We start from the raw sequence: 21,154 nt of genomic DNA, 5'->3' as shown, positions 1-21,154 counted from the left end.
GCACAAACTTCCTAACAATCAGGTTAAGCCTTCCTAAATAGGTTAGGAGATAGTGAATTCTCAATTACTGGTGGACTTCAAAGACTGGGAGACCTTTGGTATTGTCCATAGGATTCCTGCTGAGTTATGGGGAGATCTAGGTGCCTTTTGTAACACTTTCCGTTTGGAAACTAGGATTCTAAGAGTTAATGAAGACAGGATTTGGAAAGAAAGGCAGGTAAGGAGTTCCTGGAAGGGGAGGAGGTGAGCAAGTTAGGACAGGAAACTAATCATCAGGGTGGAGGCAAATTCTTGGTATTGTCTTACAGAGACAGAAGGTAGATCCAGATAGTCATGGTGGGCCAGAGTCAAGAAGGTTGCTGAAGGAATGTCATTCCCTGCACTATTTTCAGGATAGGAGCATCCATGGTCTGCCTTAGTTGTGACATTGCAATAAAGAATCTTTCTTTGGAGAAAGCCAGCCCCACCAGAGAGATCATCCATGTCTGTGTTCCAGTCTGCCTCTTTCCTCTTGGTATTACACATCTCTGCATCACAAGTTGCAGGTTCAGGTGAGACATCTGGCTTCTTGACTTCTTTTTGATGGTTGGACTTGACAAAGGGCTTCCCTTTAGAACTCTTTTCCAGTTTTTTTCCAGAAATCTACTAGAGGGAACCTGATCTCAGTGCTGTCTCAGCTAGGGAAATGAGTCAGACTGAATTATTTTTACTCACTTGGGGAATGAGATACTTCAGGGCATCTCTCGGATTCCTGGAAGAGTTGTTGTTCAGTCTTTTTTTCAGTCATGTCTGACTCTTGGTAAATCCATTTGTGGTTTTCTTGGCAAAAATGCTAGAGTGGTTCACCATTTCCTTCTTCAGTTCATTTTACAGATAAAAGAACTATGGCAAACAGGGTTAAGGGACAAGTTAATAAATGTCTCAGGAGTCTCTAAAGACTCAGGAGTCTTCTTGACTCCAGCCTCAGGAATCTATCCACTGTGCCACTTAACTGCTTACTTCTGGGAAAGTAGAATTTCTTTGAGAATGTAGGAGTTGGAATAGCCAGTCCAATGATGACTGATTAATTCAAAGAAGTGATGTCCATGTGAAGGAGCAGAAAATGGGATGTTCATGTGGTATAGTAGAAAGAAAATAGAATTTGAGCTCAGAAGGACCAGGGTTCTAATTACTCTCCTTGTTGGCAAGTGGTTTCCCTCCTCTGGACCAGTTCAGTCCTCCAGAGGAAAGGGAGATTTGCATAGTAGAGGCACTGACTAGAAAATTTAAATCATGACTCATCTTCTAACTTTCTTTAATAACCTTGAGAAAAATCCTTTTCTTTTCTGGACCTCTGCTTCCCCATCTTTAAATTGGTAGATTTGGACTAAATGACTTATAAGGTCCCCCTCAGTGATTTAAAAGTCCCTCCTGTCTCTGAAGTTTGTGATGTAAGACTTCTCTTTCTGGAACCCTTGGGCTCAACCAAAAGTGATCCACTAAGTTGGGGTCACTAAGTTGGTGGCCACTAAGTTGGTTTGTTCTTGTCCTTTGTTATCGAAGAAGACCAAAATGACATCACTATTTTTGAGGCCAAATAGAATGTGTCCAACTGTGGTTGATTAGACCAATATGATCTCAGAATGCTCTACTTCAGGTCAGGCAAAAATAATCCCTGTAAACACCTGAGGTAGGAACTTTAAACTCATATATCACGTTTCTTTTGAGCTTTTTCAATTCTGCCTTCCTCATAGAGTGCAGCACCCTCACTGATGATGGCATGACATGCTGGGTGGTCCTGTGCCAGTGTCTCCCTTACTGTACAATCACTTCTACAGTTCTTTAATGAGACCTTCAGGATGTCTCAGTATCACTTCTTCTGACCCCCTTGTGAGTGCTTGCCCCGTGTCAGTTCTCCATAAAATAGTTTTTTTGGGCAAGCAAATGTCTGGCATTCTAACAATGTGTCTAGCCCATCATAGTTGCCCTTTAGTAATGTGCTATGGTAGAGTACTAACCAGTTTAGCTCCAGAAAGAACCTCAGTATCTGGTATCTTCTTCTGCCAAGTGATCTTCAGAATCTTCCTAGGACAATTTAAATGGAAGCAATTCAGTTTCCTGATGTGGTGCTTGTAGACTGTCTAGGTTTCACAGGTATATAGCAAATGAAGTCAGCACTTGGCTCTGTAGACCTTCAGTTTGGTAGTCAGTCTCACTCCCTCCACTTGGGTCTTGATTTGTAGCTTTTTCAAGTTGAAAAATTTTCCATCAATGTGGTAGCTGACTTTGAGGTCATGTTCATCCTCAGAAAAGAAATTTAATAACATGACTGAAAACATCATGCTAAAAGGTATGGGAGCAAGGATACACCTTGTTTCACTCCATTGGTGACTGGGAAATCTCAAGAACATTGTCCCCTATCCAGAACCTGGGCATGCATGCCGTCATGGAACTGACGTACATAATTTGATAATTATGTCAAAATTTGGTTGCCTGGAGAAGACCCACTAAGTACTTGCAATTCAAAGAAGAAATGTTTGAGAGGAAAGATCATATTGGTGATGAACCTATTGAGAGAGGTTATGATGGACTTGGGAGGTGCATTCTGTCACCAGATAGCAAATGTTGATGTTTACCTGGCTTTGATGATGTGCCACGATGCCTCTTGATAAGGGAGGAATAGAAACCCATTTAAGGCCAAGAGACTCCCATAGCAGCCAGACCATCTCCAATAGTACTGTTCCTATAAACCAGACCCTGGGATGGAACGATTCTGGTAAAGGTAATTGGTGAGTATCTTCCTCACTATAACATAATTGTGCAACTCATGTCTTCAATCATCTGGTTAGCTGGAGTGATCCTTTTCTAAACTGAAAGACTAAGTAGGCTCAACAGCAAGCAGGATAGAAGTAAAATATTCAGGAAGACTCAGTCCCTAGATTGGCCAATGGGATAGGCAAATAAAAAAAATTGGGGCTCAAAGTCAAGAGAAACAATTATAGCTCTCTCAAAAATAGAATAAAGTGTTTTGAGAGATAATTAGGTCTTGATCAAGTAAGGATAAGACTAGATGGTCTCAAAGGATACTTCTAAATCTGGAGTATTACAAAGGACCCTTCAGTCTTAGTCTGTGTTCTAAAGTCCCAAAAGAACTGGCATTCTATGTTCTAAAGTTCCTTCTAGCTGTGACATTTTTTGTCCCAAGAATCCTCCCAGCTCTGATATTCAATATTCTAGAGAAAAGAAAAGATCAAGAAGGGGGTGATCAACAGGGTCAAAGGTTGCAGAGAGGTCAAATACAACATAGATAGAGAAAAGGTCATTGGATTTGGCAAGTAAGAGATCATTAGTAACTTTGGAGAGAGCAGATGGGCTAACCCAGATTGAGGGTTACAAGCTACAAACCTGTCCTTGAACTAGGGTGATATCTATCCACAAGCATACAAAAACTGTTGTCAGAATGGGCAGCTGAGAACAATTCATGTCAATAAGCCATGAAGGTGGCTGAAGCAGATGTTGTGGAGTGCTTAGAGCATGGTCAGACATCAAAATACCAAGGTCATTTTTTGCAAACTAGGCCATTGTCAGTTATCACAGCTTTTGTCTTGCCACTGGACTTTGCCACTTGACTCTGGAAGAGAGAGTAAGGTTAATGACTTGTGAAACTCTGCCTCATTCAAATTCAATTCACACACACACACACACACATCAAGACATCACCATAAAATATTATAAGTCCTATTTGAACATCAACATCTAAGATTACTTTCAGTTCTGACATTCTGTATTCTACAGTTTTGCCCAACTTCCTTGATGTAGTATCCATGGTCCCTTCTGGCCCTGAAATTTTATCAATCTATGTCTGTAAACACTTTAAAAATTATTCCTTATATTTCCATCCTCATTATGAGGCCAGACAGAATGCTCCAGACCATTCATCCGATACCATGAGCAAGTCTCATACAACAGAGCTGCCTTGGATCAAGAGCTTTGGAGGACTCAGAGAGCCACTGATGGAGGGGAAGAACCAATCCTACTTGATTTCCAAGCATATCAAAGGTCAGTGGCACTTGAGAAAAAAAATCCCTAATATTCAAATGATTCTTTTACCTGAGTGACCCTATATGGTCCTCATTATAGGTACCCAGAAGCCCCTTCCTTCTATCAGGAGTGAATCATGGAATACTAGAACATCAGAACTACAAGAGATCTTAGAGAATGTCTAATTCTGGGGTACTTTGCTTGTTTTTATTATTTTGATAACTGTGCTTCAATAGAATTAGTTTCTTTTGTAATCATACTAATTTTATTTTGTGCATTTAAAAATGTTATTCTGAGAAGGGATACATTGACTTCATCACCATACAGGTCCTAAGCACAAACAATTTATAAATGAGGATAGTTAGGCTCAAAGCAGTCCCACAGGCTGGAAACATGTGTTATCTCTGACTCCTCATGCTCATCCCATATAGCTAATCATTTGCTAAATATTGTTATCATAATTGCTTCCTATTGTACAAAGGTAATATTTTTCTCATTGGTCCCCTTGTCTCCTGTCTCTTTCCACTTCAATCTATTCTGCACTCAATTGCCCAAGCAATTCTTTTAAATTACAAATAAAACCATGACAACCCTTTACCTCTCCTTCCCTTCCTGTTCCCACTATCACCCCATCCCCACAACAAACTTCAATAACTCCCTATTATCACTATCACTCAGATAGATCCTGTGCTTATAATTTTGCTTAACCAGGAGCTTTAGGTTTTCTCTTATCTCAAGGTGTAATGAATTTCAACTTGTTTACTCCTTTTTGCTGTCCCTTTGTGTATAAGAATGGCATTCCTGACCCACCATCAGAAGAAGAGTATCTTGAGTTCCTTTCCTAGTTCCAGTGGCTGTCTTGAGCCATGCACACTTTGCCAAGCTTACATGTGACTGAGTGATGCAGTTTAGGATTTGAACTCCCCTGGCTTCAATTCATGATCTCCATGCAGATGACTCCCAGATCTCTATATTCAATCCTAATCTCCTTCCTGAGCTCATCACCAGTTACCTATTGGACTGTTAAACCTGGATGTTCAGGAAACATCTCAAACTAAACATGTCCAAAACAGAACTTCTTTCCTCCAAATCCACCTCTTTTCTGAACTTCTGGGGAGTCAAAAGTCCTATATCCTTGCCATTGCTAAAAGGAACTTTAGAGACCAACTAGCCAAATCTCCTCCTTTTCCAGAGAAAATGAAGTATAGGAAAGAATCCTGACTTGTCTGAGATCATACATAGATAGAGACTGCCTTTTCACTTCTACCTGCCAAAATTCTCATCTCCTTTCAGGGTTCATCTGAGATGAACCCCTTCCCTGATCTCCCAACTCATCATCTCTCCCTTCTTAAATTGTCTTCTCTTGATATCTTTGTATATGAAACATCTTCCCAGTAGAATGTGAGTCCCTTCAAAGCAAGGCCTGTTTCATTTTTTTTATCTCTGTAACCCTAATTTTGAGCACGATGCCTTATACATATTAGACATTCAATGTTTGTTGAATTAAGTTGAACTGAATTGAACTGCACTGCCTCTGACCTAAGACTCAGCAGACCTGACCCAGTGTTCTTTGAATGAATAAATGAGAAGTTATTAATTAAATATTTGATATGTGTTAAAGTGCTGGAAATTTAAATTAAATTATAGAGATAGTCTCCACTCTCAAGTTGCTTACTCCCTCTGGAGTTGAGGGAAATAACACATAGGAGAGTTCAGCTGCAGGGCAGATAGAAAGCCCAAAGGTCTTAAGGGTACAGCAACAGGCTGATGGCAAAGTTCAGCAGTAGGCAGCTAGCTGCAAGACTCAGTGGAGAGCATTAACTTGGAGTCAGGAAGTTCACATTTGATCCCAGAAATTTCCTAGCTATGTAACTTTCGGTGATTACTAACCTTTGTTGGTCTTCATTTACTCATCCATACCTGAGTGGGTCCCTTCCTGCTCTTAAGGCTTATGAACCCTAGGATTCCACTCCAACCCCCAACCTCTGCCAAGAACTAGGGGTACCATGGGAAAAGCACTGACATTGAGGGATCTGTTCTTTGGGCTTTCCAGGACTTTTAAACTCAGTCTGAAACGTGATGACAGTATCTTTGCGGAAGATTTTGAACTCACTGGGGTGAGGCACATCAACTCTTTCAATGTGTCTTTCCTTTATTCTGGAGAACTGAGAGGTAAGAACTTTCTCTCATTAAAAGTCTAGTTCCTGAGCTCCAGCATAGATGTAAGTCCACCTCCAGAAACAACCATCATCAGTGCATAAGGAAGGAAGAGCAAAGGAGCAAAAGTTCTTGGAACTGGCAGCAGAAATGAAAAACTCTGTCCTACCTCATTTGTTGGAAGAGACTCCTCTCTTTTTAAACACCATACTCCTGGAAAAAGTCATCTATGCTCAATGCCTCCATTTCTTCTCCTATCACTCTCATAGAAACCCTTTGCTATCTGTTTCATCTGAAACAATGATCTTCTAACTGGCAAATCTAAAGACCTTTTCTCAGACCTTGGCCTTCCTGACCTTCCTGTTCCTCCTGGATATTTTCCTCTCATCTCTGGATTTTTCTCATTATCTCTGGCTGTCCCTACACCTGGAATGCTCTCCTTTCTTCACTTTGCCTACTGACCTCCCTGGCTTCCTTTAAGTACCAACTAAAATCCCATTTTTACTGGAAGTTTTCCTTATCCCCTTCTTAAAATTTTCAGGGCTCAGTTATGCTCACTAACTGGGTGAACCCCACCCCCCTTAGGACTCTGTCCTGAGCTCTCTTCCCTTCTTTCTCAACACTCTCTCACTTAGTGACTTCATCAACATCCCTGGATTCAATTCATGATCTCCATGCAGATGACTCCCAGATCTCTATATCCAATCCTAATCTCCTTCCTGAGCTTAAGTTCTTCATCACCAGTTACCTATTGGACAGTTCAACCTGGATGTTCAGGAAACATCTCAAACTCAAAATGTCCAAAAAAAGAGCTTCTTTCCTCCAAATCCACCTCTTTTCTGAACTTCTGGGGAGTCAAAGGCCCTATATCCTTCCAGTTCCAATGACCACCCTGAGAGAAAAGAGGGGGAATTCATTAACCTCCTTGGAACCCTATCTATGAAGTTACCCAAAGACTATCATCCTTATATAATGCTATCTGATGATGAACTTAAAGCATTATAAGGGCAAGACAAGTTTTCTAGCTTCCAGATCATTTGTCATCCTGAGTTTCTACTTAGCATAAGGGGAGATATCTAGGGATCCTGACACGTGTTATCCCTGACTCCTTATGCTCATCCCATATAGCTAATCATTTGCTAAATATTGTCATAATTGCTTCTTATTGTACAAAGGTAATATTTTTCTCATTGGTGAGTGTAAAGTGAAGGCTGAATATTGTTATAAAAAGAAATCAGCCTTTTTTACCAGGATGACAGTTTGAGAAATTTATTATACTTTGATACTATATACAATGATCTTCTGGTTCTGCTTGCTTCATTTTGCATCAGTTCATAAAGGTTGTAAGCAAATACAAATGTAAAATTCAATCCTGGGGCGGCTAGGTGGCACAGTGGATAAAGCACCAGCACTGGAGTCAGGAGTACCTGGGTTCAAATCCAGTTTCAGACACTTAATAATTACCTAGCTGTGTGGCCTTGGGCAAGCCATTTAACCCCATTTGCCTTGCCAAAATCTAAAAAAAAACCCAAAAAACCAAAAAAAAATTCAATCCTGTCAAGACTTCCTGTATATCCTTATTTAATCAAGGGTAGTGGGATGTTTCAAGAGCAAATCTCATCCACCTTGCTTCACAGGTTCTTTATTCAGAGAGATCAAAGGAATGCTTTGGAGGCTTGTAGAGATTTATACCTTTTTAGTGTACAACCTTGCTGATGGGAGGCTATAGGGTCAAGTCCACATATATTTGATTATTGGTTTTCCATATATTGCTTATTGGTTTCCCAATTTCCTAGTCTGTTTCTCCCCTTTGTCTGGTACATTCCATATCTTCCATTTCCTGCTGTCCACAAGCTCCTGTATGCACCTGTCTTCTAGGTCTGTCCCCTAGCCTGGACAGTTCTAGGAACATAGAATAAAGCTGGCATCATGCCAAATCTGAGGCTTATATAAGTATCATCAACTATAAACCAGGTGTGTAAACTGGCTACCTGGATTCCTTATAAAGACTATACATCCAGCCTTGATTATATAATCATTACTGAGAGAATCTCCAAATATGAGCCTTTTATTGGATCAAGCTGGACCATTGTGATTAAGGGGAATTATATTCACACCTAGGTCAAATAGTTTACCCCACATAGATCTTTTCAGTTTTTTTCTGAAAGTATCTACTTGTCTAATCTTATAGCACGATAGTATGTCATCATAGTCATTATGTAGACAAGAGGGGGAAGGGATTTGGAAGGATAAGTGGGGGGGGGGGGTTCGTTTATCAGTGAAGAAGTCACAAGACTGACTCAGGAGTCAGGAGTGTTAGAAAAGTCCTTAAATTTTAATTCAAAGCTACTGCAACACAAAATTATAAGTAAATTTAGAGTTCTTTAAGGAGGCAGAAGGGTTAAATAAAGAAGGAACTAGCTACAAATGAGAACATCAAAGACAGTACAAGCAGGGAAAGAGGAAGGAGAGAAGAAAAAGAAGAATGCACAATAGCTGGGCTGATTAGCTAAATTCTGCAGTCTTGGAGAGAATGGACAGATATTTTAAAGGTAGTATAGTCCACCTCCTATGTAGGGAGGAGTTGGGGAGGGGTTAGGGCAGTACCAGGAGGGAACATTTGTCTGAATTACAAATCCACTAGCTAGATATTCCCATTCTTATGGAGTTACTATGTCATTCACAAGCACTCCAGAAAACAGCATGGCAATAACATCTGAATTTCTCCAATGTCTCATAACAGATGAACCAGGCTCATCCTGTCATGGTTCCATCATTTATGGTCTCTTTGAAGGCATTATCCATGCCAAAGATGGCACCTACTATGTGGAACTAGCAAAAGCATTTTCTGGTAATGAAACAGGGCCAAGACTTCTCATCATTTACCATCAGCGGGAGATAGGTGAGTCTTAGTTCCCTTGCTAGTTTCACATCAACCCATCAGAAATGCTCAGAGACCCTCTGGACTGCTCAATCATGCACTCAATTTTAATTTGTCCTAGAAACTCCCTTAATCTGCTATCTACAATTAAATTCAATGCGATTCAATAAATATTGTTAGGCACTGACTGTATACACAATTGGAGCTCCCAGGGCATCCCGAATAAAACTATAGTTCACATCATATCCCTTTGCCCTCAAAAGTTGTTGGGAGAGGAAAGAATAGGGCTCTACAATTGGTGCCATCTCCCCCCCCCCCCAACCATGCCTATTCCTATAAAAGATCAGATAGAGCCCCAGCATTGGGGGGGAGGGAGAGTGGGAATGATGGACCTCATTGTCCAGTTGCCTCAAGCTCAGAGTGGTCTTCTGGACTTACTGCATTATAACTTGTTTTATAACTGTTTGCAGATATAGCTTACAGCTCTCCCCAAGTAGAATGGTCAGCCTTGGGAGGTAGTGAGTTCCTCCTAACTACAAGTGTTCAAAGTAAGGCTGACCATTTTTCAGAGATGATATAGAAGTGGTTTATAATTTGTGGAAGGGTGATCTAGCTGACCACTGTCCAAGTTATCTTCCCAACACCAGTTGCTATGATTCTGCAAAGTTCCTTGTTTTGCAAACTATGAAAAGCAACATAGTCCCTGCTCTTAAGGAGCTTACAAACTTACTGGGGCTAAAAAACATCTGCCATTAACTGGCAGTTTCTTCATCTGCAAAGAGAATTGCCTACATTTTAAGCAATTACAACTTTTGATCCTGTTGACTCAACTATTAAGAGTTCTGGGGGCAGTTAGGTGGCACAGTGGATAGAGCACCAGCCCTGGTCTCAGACACTTGATAATTGCCTAACTGTGTGACCTTGGGCAAGTCATTCTTAACCCCATTGCCTTAAATAAATAAATTTTTAAGTAAAAAAAAAAAGAGTTCTGGCAGCTCGGTGGTATAATAGAGCACTGACCCTGGAGTCCTGAGGACCTGAATTCAGTTTAAGCTTCAGACATTTATCAGCTATGTGATTCTGGGCAAATCACTTTGCTCGGTTGCCTCAAAAAAAGTTCTGAATAAGTTCATCTTAGAGGGTCTGTTCCTGATATCTTCATATTTCAAATATTCTACATGTCCTACACCTCTACTATTTCCTTTTCTAGTTCTGTTTATTTCAATGATTCAATGAATCATATTATGAAAAGAGCACATGACTTGAAATCAAAAGAAATTTGGGTTCAAATTGAAGATCTGAAACTTACTAGCTGTGTGATCCTGGATTAGCTCTCTAAGCCTCAGTTTCCTCATTTGTAAAATGGGAACAATAATAATACCAACACTACTTACCACACAAGGTTGGTGAGGGAAAACTACTTTGTAAAACTTAAAACACCATAGACATCTTAGATAATATTATTTTCTATGACGACGCCAATGCAGATACTCCCTTTACAGTCATAGACTATACCTTATCCAAAACTCCTCCTCCTGTGTAATTCTTGTCCATATCCTTTTTCTAGGTCTTCCTTAGACAGCTTGATTTGCTTTGCATATGCTCTTCTCTTAGTCTCCTAACACATCACGGACCCCTTTTAAACAGTAGGTTTCTCCACTTAAATTTCTCACTCTCATTCCATGACCATCTTGCCTACTGATCCTATCACACATGCCTTGATTACATGTTTTTTATGCTGTGTCTTCAGACACCACTGGTGGCATGCTACCACCTACCCCTATTTAGGGGTCTTTCCAAGATGTTAGAGGTCTCTTGAAATTGCAGTTCTTCAGTTGTAGCCATCCCTTCATTTTCCATAGGAGAACAGGGATGAGGGATTGGAAATAGACCTCTATTTTGTTAGTTTAGGGCATTCCTTGTTGAAAAGGCTCCTTCTTTTCCCATAGGTCATACCTGGTCTGAAACTATAGAGAGTCTATGTGGAACCAAATGACCTGTCCAGGGTCACAAAACCAGGATATGTCAGAAGTAAGACATGTAGGAGCAGTTTGTGTGTGCGATTTCCCAAATACAACCCCAGCTATTTCTTCATCTGTAAGATGGAGTGATTGGTCATGCTGCTGTCTAGGGCCTCTTCTAGTTTAAAAGCCTATCAGATCCAATGTCTAGGCTCAGTTGGTTTCAGGCCAGAAGTGTATGTTCCTGTTTCTTCAGAAGGAAAGTTTCATCTTAGCTATGGCCTGTCAGGTAAACAATAAACCAGTGAGAAGAGGAAAGCAAGGCTGGGAGAAGACAATATTCATTAAGCACTTCACAGACATTTCCCATTTGATCCTCACAACAACCCTGGTTTTTATCCACATTTTACAGAATCTGTGAGATAACATTTGAACTCAGATCTTCCCCACTGCAAGTTTAGGATTCTGGGCCCGCTGGCACCACCTGCTGGCCACCTGTCACCACTCCCTTTGTACTTTTTTCTACTTTAGATTATTCCCTTCTAAACAACTCGAACTGTCCTTGTTTGGCCTTAAAGATGCATCTGTTTCGGCAGTCTCGGCCTCTTGAGCTCAATTTGAAGGTAAGTTTAAACAATGTCTTGATGTAATAGAAATATCGCTGACCTGGAAGGCAGAGGATGACGATTTGGAGTCTGTACTCTGCTGCTCACTAACCCCTCTTGCAAATCATCACCTTCTTATAAAATTTTAAAAGTTTCCCCAATTGCCTATTAAAACCATTTTTATTACTTGTTTTTTTTTTAATTTTGAGTTCCAAATTATTTTCCTTCCTTTCCCTCTAATTGAGAAGGTAAGTTGTTTGATTCAGGTTATACATGTGCAATCATGCAAAATATATTTTCATATTAGTCATGTTGTAAAAGAAAAAACAGACCAAACAAAGCATAAGAAAAATAAAATTAAAAAAAGTAAATCTTCACCACTTTAGATTTTTTTGACCCTCTATTTGTCAAATGTGGAGTTGAACAACCTAAGTTCCAAAGTCCCTTACCCCTAGTCCTGACATTCCTTCCATCTTCTAAAGTCAATCTATCAATATGCTTTGGGATCCTTAGAAAAGGGGATTGAGAAATACAATTATTATATGAGGGACTGCCTCCCCAAATAGGGTTGCAAATTCTCTCTAATTTTATTTTAACATTAGGGTTATAAATATTAAAGGACAGCCATATATTTTTGGAACACTCAGTTAAGGGCTGGTGATACAAAGGGGAAAACAAGAAAGAAAGAAACAGTCCCTGCCCTCAATGAGCCTGCATTTTATGGGAGGAAGGTAACATGTATACATAAAGAATGTACAAAAGAAATATAAAGTAAGGGTTTGTCTTGCTAAATATTTAACAGTATGCTTTCCAAAGAAAATACTTTTAAATTTAATCTGCATTATTAACATTTTCTCAATCATTTTCTTAAGTCTCTATCCAGCAAAACAATAAATCAAGCCCTGGTTTATAACATTTACTGCTTTCCAAGGAATAAATGTTCTCCCTGAAAACTTAAGTTCTTACAAGGTTTTTATTTGAAACTGACTCCAGAACATATCTGTTAAATTTCAGCTGAATTTCAAGGATGGTTAAGGATTCTGAGTTAGATGGGAGAAGGGTTTGTATTCCAGACATGGGGAACAGGCCAGACAAAGACACAGAGGCAGGAGACAGAATATTGTGTGTGAGGAATAGCACAATTTGGCCAGGCTACAGAGCACATGAAGGTAAATGTCAAAGGAAAAACAATATAAACATGACTTTTATGCTCTGTGTTTTAGGCATAAGTCTGCCAGAAACCTTAAGTGATCGTTATTCTAAATCCAAGCATTTCTAGCTTTGAAGAGAAAGATTTCTGTCTGACATAGTCCCATCTTATCCTCCAGCTCCCTCATCTCTCTCTCTACCCCAAAACCTCATCTATGAAAGGAATTGAGAGGAAACCAAGTCAGTAAAGAACATTTTCAAAGCTAATAATAGTAATAACTAATGAAGAATGATGGTGCCTTCAGTAGCATTAGAAAAGTGGTACTTGTGGGGATGGAAGAAAAAGATTATGAATTCTGTTTCATACAATCATACATGTTGAGTTTGAGATACCTATTGGATAGATATCCAGTTTGAAATTTCAGAAATGTATGAAGTAAAGCCGTTCTCGGATTAAGTCCTTTGGTAGCCTTTGTTCTGTTCAGATATATTATGGCAATGTTTGCATATAGAAAGTCCAGGAATTCACTGAGCAGTTTGCAGGGGCATCTCACCTTTCAGAGGGGCTGTGCCTTCCCCAGTTGCCATTTTGTGCTTGAGGGAAGGAAAAGGGAACTCTGGCTGGATATGTAGATCAGAGATAGATTTGCATAGCACTTATAGTTGAACCCATGGGAGTTGAAGAGGATCATAGATATAGAAGTGGAAAGAATATTAGGAATAGATTGTTGAATCCTATTCTCCCTGTTTTACAGATGAAGAAACTGAGGCTCAGAGTGATTAAGTTACTTTCTCTTTTTCACACAGCTAATAAGTGTCTGAGACAGAATCTGAGACCAGGTTACCTGACTTTCTAAATTTAGTAATCTATCAAGAGAGTAAGAGATGGACAGAGACTAGGGAAGGAGGGAGAGGGATAAAAAGGGACACAGAGAGAGATAAAGAGAGGACTTCCAAGATACAGCCTTGGGGATACACTCACATATTTAGGGTTTAGGATATGGATGATGACTGAGCAAAGGTGATTGATAAGGAATAATCAAACTAGTAGGAGAACCAAGAAAAAGCACTGTCATGAAAACTCAAAGAAGAAAGAACAATCCAGTAGGAGATGTTGGTCAGGAAGGATGAGAACTAAAAAAAGACCAATATCAATAGATCTCACATTTGAGAGTAATTGTGGGGAGTACAGTTTCAACTGAGTGAAGAGTTCTGAAATAGATTGCAAATGGTTAAGAAGTGAACAAGAAGAAAGAAGTATAAATTTTTTCTCCCTGGGAGTTTGATTGGGAAAGGGAGGAAACATATAAGATGATAGCTTGAGGCAGAATCAGATGAAACTTTTTTTAGAGATGCAGGAAACCAAGAGTATATTCTAAAGACCCTCTTATCTCTAACTTCCCATGTTCTAAAATCCCTCCAATTCTGAAATTCTATGTTCTGTGTTCTAAGGATTTGATTTCTTTTTTTTTTAGATTTTGCAAGGCAATGGGGTTAAGTGGCTTGCCCAAGGCCACATGGCCAGGTAATTATTAAGTGTCTGAGGTCGGATTTGAACTCAGGTACTCCTGACTCCAAGGCCAGTGCTCTATCCACTGCGCCACCTAGCCGCCCCAGGATTTGATATTCTTTATCCTATATTCCAAATATTGTAACATTAGGTGATTTTCATTCAGGCAGCTCACAAGCTTTCATTAAGCATTTATTATTTGCCAGACATTGTACTGAGGAGTCAAAGAAAAGCAAAGACCAGTTCCCTGCCCTCAATAAGCTCACATTTTAATGGGGGAGAACAAATTAAAACTATAATGTAATACATACATATGTACCTAAACATACACACATAGATACATGTATATATACACAGATGTGCGTGTGTGTGTGTGTGTGTGTGTGTGTGTGTGTGTGTGTGTAAAGTGGATGGTAATCTCAAGGGGACTGGACTGGTCAAAGTCCAGAAAAGACAAACAGAAAGTAAGAATTGGGCTCAGTCATGAAGAAAGTCAGTGAGATCAGTAAATGGAGATGAAGAGAGAGAGCACAAGTTCCAAGGCAGCCATTGAAAAAAAGAGGAGAAAATGGCAAGAACACCAGTGTTGCTGGACCATAAAGTATGTGGAGGTAGGAAGGGCTTTAAATGCTTTTCCACTGAAGCCTTCTGCTTTCCACTGATAGCCTGCTGCTATCTTCATACTCTTAGGAACCCGGTTTCATTTAAACACTTAAAAAAAGGGATATTGTACAAGAAATGTGGAACCTACCAAGAGAGTAAAGCAAACTGGTTTTATCAAGGGGAAATACTTACTGAAGCAAGGGGTTGACAGGGATAATGGCCCTAGGACAATCTGCAAGTTTGCTGGATGAGTCAGATGCCTTGTTGGGGCTAGAAGGAATGGATCATCTTTTCTCAAACCAATAGTCCAGTGGGGTTTTATAGGAATTTTTACCTTGGTTGAGCCAGACTCAATTCAGTATTGGGGGGGGAAACCAGTGAGGAGTCTGCACCTGAGGCTGGTCAATTCATGCCAGTGAGCAGAGGGAAGACTCCAGGGAAATTGGTTGCTGATTGATCTTCAAACTCCCCACAAGTGCGTAAAGGACTTTGCGTGGTTTCTGTTGAACTTCCTTAGTTCTCTTTGTTTACTATGGTAGAAAGGCTTTTGAGTCTTCAAAAATCTAAATATAATATATAATAACAAATGTGCAAACATTTCCATACAATATCTCATAGTGTACCCTCCTCTATACCCCTTGTCTCTGAGAAAATGGGCTTAAATATATGCACTGTTGTTACATAGCTCCTACCAAGGTTATATCTAAATGGGGATTACTAGTCAGTTACCTCTGAACTGAATCCTGAAGGTCACTCCTTGCTCCTCCTAACATTTATGCTGAGCTGGGAAGCCTGGATGCCCAGAGTCTAACTTTGCTGATTTTTTGAAGCTTACATGGTGGGATACTCCAGATTATCCCACTTTACCTAAACAAAAGGCAAGATCCCTTATGAAAAAGCTCTAGGAGTGTTGGAAGGTTATGGTGCTGGATGCTTAACTGAGAGCCAGTAGTTCCACGAAAAGATAGCCCAGGGATCTGAAGACAGTAGAGCTCTGGTCTAGAAAACTTCAATGGGATCTGAAGACCATAGCAACAAGAGTTCAGGCACTTCCAGGTTGGAGGAGGAGAAGAGGGACTGAAATCTTTTAATTTTCTGAACACAGATACTTCAAGGAAAGTAGAGTGAGTATAAAGAGCCCAGGAAATCAATATAATTTCAACATCCATTGAATGAGTCCAGGAAGGGCCTGAACCTGGTCATGGCACAAAGTCCCAAAACAGAAACTGAGTCTAGAGATATAATAAATAAATGGAAGAAGACATCAAACATTATAAAGAAATATTGTGTATGGGTCAAGAGACATAAGAAAGTATCTTTATAGACAACTATAAGCAGAATTTTGGGGGTGGGGAGTAACTTGGTACAAGGTCTACAAGAATACTTGGAGTAAAAAAACAAGAGATACAGTTAAAAAAGTAAAATAAGAGTTCTGGATAGAAAGAAAAATAGAATACTAAATAGCTTTGAACAGAAGATGGAAAGCCTGACCCAAGTAGCAAATAGAATTCAGTGACATTAGGAGAAAATAAGAAATATTAGAACAAAATCAAAAGATTGAGAAAATAGATGTCTTCTATCAAAAATAACTAATTTGGAATCAGCAGGGAGACCTCTGCCAGAGCAAGCATGAAACCCAGGCCCTCAGCCAGTTGTGACACTTAGCAAGCCCAGATCCAGGAAATGGAGCTGACAAGCAGGAGCCTCTAGGCAGCCCTAAGTGCTCAGCCCACTAAAGGTAAGGGAGTGATGGGAGACTTCTGAGGTCTGTCCTCTATCCCTGCAACAGGACTCTGGGGCTCTGACCACATTCAGATCCTGATCGCAGTCTAAGCCCCAGATAAAACAGGGACCCCCCCCCCCACCTCAGCCCTGTGGCAGAGGGGTGTGCTTGTGGTCATTCACAGACCAGGAGAGCAGTCAGAGCCTCACATACTGAGATACTTGTGGGGGTGTCCCAATAAAACTCAAAAACTCAGGAAGTACCCCTAAAGCAGGCACAGACTGGGGAAATGAATAAACAGAAAAAAAAAAAGAAACCTGACCACTGACAAATACTTTGTCTATGATCCCAAGGAGGATCAAAATACTCAATCTGAAGATGAGGAAGTACCAGCTTCTGCATCTAAAGACTCCAAGAAAAATAAAAGTTGGGCTCAGGCTATAACAGAGCTCAAAAAAGACTTTGAAAATCAAGTAAGGGAGATAGAAGAAAAATTGGGAAAAGAAATGAAATAGCAAAAGTCAGCAGCTTAGTCAAAGAGATCCAAAAAATGCTGAAGGAAATAACATGTTTAAAACCAGCTTAGGCCAAATGGATAAAGCAGTTCAAAAAGTTATCGAGGAGAAGAATGCTTTAAAAAAAGCAGATTTGGCCAGATGGAAAAGGAGATAAGAAAGCTCTCTGAGGAAAACAAATTCTTCAGATGTAGAATGGAGCTAAAAGAAGCTGATAACTTTACAATAAATCAAGACACAATACTTCAACACCAAAACAATGAAAAATTAGAAGAAAATGTCAAATATCTCATTGAAAAAACAACTGATATGGAAAACAGATTCAGGAAAGATAATTTAAAAATTATTGGGATATATGAAAATCATGATCAGGAAAAGAACCTTGACCTCATTTTTAAAGAATTCCTATAGGAAAATTGCCCTGATATCCTAGAAGCAGAGGGCAAAATAGAAATTGAGAGAATCTACCAATCTCCCCCAGAAAGAGATCCAAAAAAAAAAACCAACCTCCAGGAATATTATAGACAAGTTCCAGAACTTCCAAGTCAAAGAGAAAATATTACAAGCAGCCAGAAGTACACACTTCAAATATCGTGGAGCTGCAGTCAAGATCACACAGGACTTAGCAGCAACTACACTAAGGACTCGTAGGGCTTGGAATATAATATTCCAGAAGGCAAAAAAGCTTGGAATGCAACTGAGAATCAATTACCCAGCAAAACTGAACATCCTCTTCTGGGGAAAAGATGGACTTTCAATGAAACAGGGGAATTTCAAATGTTCCTGTTGAAACTGCCAGAGCTGAACAGAAAGTTTGACCTTCAAGTACAGGACTCAGGTGAAGCATAGAGAGAGGAGGAGAAGGGTAAATTATGAGGGACTTAATGATGATGAACTGCATGTATTCCTGCATAGAAAAATGATACTGGTAATACTCATATGAACCTTCACATTTAATAGAGCAGGTAGAAGGAGCTTTTATAGATGAAGCATAGGAGAGAGCTGAATTTGAAGATTTAATATATTGTAAAAATAGAGTCAATGGCTAAAAGAGAAATGTAATGGGAGTAAGAGAAAGGAGAGGTGGAGGTGGAATAGGCTAAGATATTTCACATAAAATATTTTTTTTTGCAATGAGTTTTGCAATGATATAGAAGGGAGGAAGGCAAGGGGGAATGAGGAAACCTTCACTCTCATCAGAAATGGCTCAGAGAGGAAACAGCTTACACATTCAATAGGGTATAGACATCTAGAGTAAAAAGGAGAGAAGGGGAAACAGGGGGAAGGGGGGAATGTGGGTGACAGAGGAGAGGGTAGATCATAGGAGAGAATAGTCAGATATAACAAATTTTTTTTTTTTTTTACTTTTTGCAAGGTGCTAGGATTGGGTAGCCTGTTCAGGACCATGGGGCCCAGTAGTTGCTGGGTCTCTGGGGTGGCCTCTTGGCCCCAGGACTGGTGCTCTTCCCCCTGAACCTCTCAGCCACCCTACAGCACATTTTAGAAGAGGGACAGAGTGAAAGGAGAGAGAGAAAAAATAATATATGGTAGTGGGGAGGAATGGATGGAGGGAATTACAAGCAGCAACAGCAATTATGGAAAAATATGGAAGTAACTTCTGTGATGGACTTGCGATGAAGAATGTGATCCACCTGAGATAGAGCTAATGGTATCAGAACACAGCTGAAAAACATTTTTTTCTCTTTCTTTTACTTTATTTCTCATGAGGTTCTATATTTTTGTGGGGGAGGGGGTATTATGTTTACTCTTTTTTTTTTAGGTTTTTTGCAAGGCAAATGGGGTTAAGTGGCTTGCCCAAGGCCACACAGCTAGGTAATTATTAAGTATCTAAGACTGGATTTGAACCCAGGTACTCCTGACTCCAAGGCCAGTGCTTTATCCACTATGCCACCTAGCCGGCCAATGTTTACTCTTAAACAAGAATATTTTATTAATGTATTAATAAAGTGATATTAACCAAACAAAAAAAGAAACAAGGAGGGATGGGAATTCAGGGAAGCATGGAAGATTTTCATGAACTGGTGATGAGCAGGATGAGTGGAACCAGGAGAACATTGTGCACCCTAACAGCAACATGGGGGTGATCATCATCCTTGATAGACTTGCTCATTCCACCAGTGCAACAATCAGGGACAGTTTTGGGCTATCTGCGATGGAGAATACCATCTGTATCCAGACAGGGAGTTGTGGAGTTTGAACAAAGACCAAAGACTATTACCTTCAATTGGGGGGGGGATGTTATTTTATTATGTAATTTTGCTGTCTTAAGAGACTTTATTTTTCTTCCTTAAGGATATGATTTTTCTCTCATCACATTCAACTTAGATCAATGCATACCATGGAAACAATGTAAAGACTAACAGATTGCCTTCTGTGGGGGGGGGGGGGGAGCAAGAATAGGGGTAAATTTGTAAAACTCAAAATAAATAAAATCTTTCAAAAGGAAAAACACAAAAAAATAACTTAACTAATTTGGAAAATAAGAAGAAAGAAGAAATATTGAATCCCTGAAAACCATGACTGAACAATATGTGTGTATATGATATTTTAAGAAATCACAACTAAGCCCTGCCTATATCTATTTTAACCAAAGAGCAAAATGAAAATGGAAAGAATGTACTACTTATTGAGCTCAAAATGAAAATGTCCCAAAATATCCTAGCCAAAATCCAAAACCTCAGTTCAAAGAAAAAGTATTGCAGGCATCTGGAGAGAAAAAGTTGATAGACCTACCCAGGATCACTGGCAAGACTCGATAACAATTATAGTAAAGGAGAGAATATTGGCATACCACATTCTAAAATGCATCCAAGAATAACTTTAGCAGACAGCTAAGTGGTGCAGTTGATAGCACTGACCCTGGAATACGGAGGACCTGAATTCAAATCTGACCTCAGACACCCATTCAGACAGATACTTAAGCTATGTGACCATGGGCAAGTTACTTAACCACATTGCTTTGCAAAAATAAAAAAAGAATAACTTTAAAATGAATTATAAATAAAGAATGACAAATTCAAGACTATATCAATAGCTATAGGGGAAAGCTGTAGAAATATGTATTTTTCTTAGTTTGATCAATGGTATTTGTATAAAACTAAGAACAATCATTGAGAAATGCTAAAGACCTTTCCATTATATTAGGGATAAAGTAAGATAGTCCTTTATCCCACTATTTTTAAAAATAATTGTAGAAATAATAACTATAGAAACAGGATAATAAAGTGACTAAATACAGGCAAAGAGGAAAGCAAATTATTGCTTTTTTGCAGATGAGATGATAGTCTTAGAAAAACCTAGAGATTTGGCTAAAAATGATCAGAAAAATAACCACAAAATCACCCATTTTTCTATGTAATAGCAATCAGAAGGAAGAAAAAAAGCAAAATATGCCCCAGAATTATATGAATACAACTAAAAAATACTCTTTATAGAAATAAAGCCAAAACTGGATAATTGTAGATAAATGTTGGGCTGTGGCAACATAAGAAATTGCAATACTATCTGAATTTATTGTGCCATAACAATCAAAAATACCAAAAGGTTATCCTCATAGCATTTGAAAGTGGTAACAAGTTAATCTAGGGGAACCAAAGGTCAAGATTTTCAAGAGAAATAATGGAAAAAATTGGGAAGGAAGAGAGCTAGAAATAGCAGATATCAAATTATACTACAGAGCAGAAATCATCAAATGTACTTGATATTGGTCAAAAAGTCAAAAACTTGATCAGATCCAGTTACACAAAGTCCATAAGGAGATGAACACAATAGCATAGTTTTCTTTAAACACAAAGATACGTTCCCTACCCCCATTTCCCACCTAATGACTGGGAAAAAAGGAAATCAATTAGCCATAAAGTAAATTTAGAGTAAATCAGCACCTCATGACATATACCTCAATCATTGTTTGTCCTTTGTTTTAAAAGAGGACCAATGACATCATGGGCTATTATCTTGACTTTTGAGTGAATTGGATTAAAATGAAGCAGAATTGCAAAAAGTCATGGCC

The 21,154-nt window shown here is 39.3% G+C and overlaps 1 protein-coding gene across 1 annotated transcript in view; it reads left to right on the top strand.

Annotated features, from left to right (window-relative positions):
- The first annotated feature begins 384 nt into the window (after positions 1-384).
- LOC141500578 (disintegrin and metalloproteinase domain-containing protein 10-like) overlaps positions 385-21,154 on the top strand; it is a 78,865-nt gene continuing 58,095 nt past the window's right edge. Inside the window, 6 exon segments of the mRNA XM_074203883.1 lie at positions 385-462; positions 464-551; positions 3,891-4,038; positions 6,074-6,192; positions 8,921-9,079; positions 11,551-11,642. Of these exon segments, the coding sequence (XP_074059984.1) occupies positions 406-462; positions 464-551; positions 3,891-4,038; positions 6,074-6,192; positions 8,921-9,079; positions 11,551-11,642 (663 nt within the window). The 5' untranslated portion in view covers positions 385-405.

This window comes from Macrotis lagotis, chromosome X (assembly GCF_037893015.1).
Source record: "Macrotis lagotis isolate mMagLag1 chromosome X, bilby.v1.9.chrom.fasta, whole genome shotgun sequence".
NCBI lineage: Eukaryota > Metazoa > Chordata > Mammalia > Peramelemorphia > Peramelidae > Macrotis > Macrotis lagotis.
This window is presented reverse-complemented; position numbering and strand designations above follow the sequence as displayed.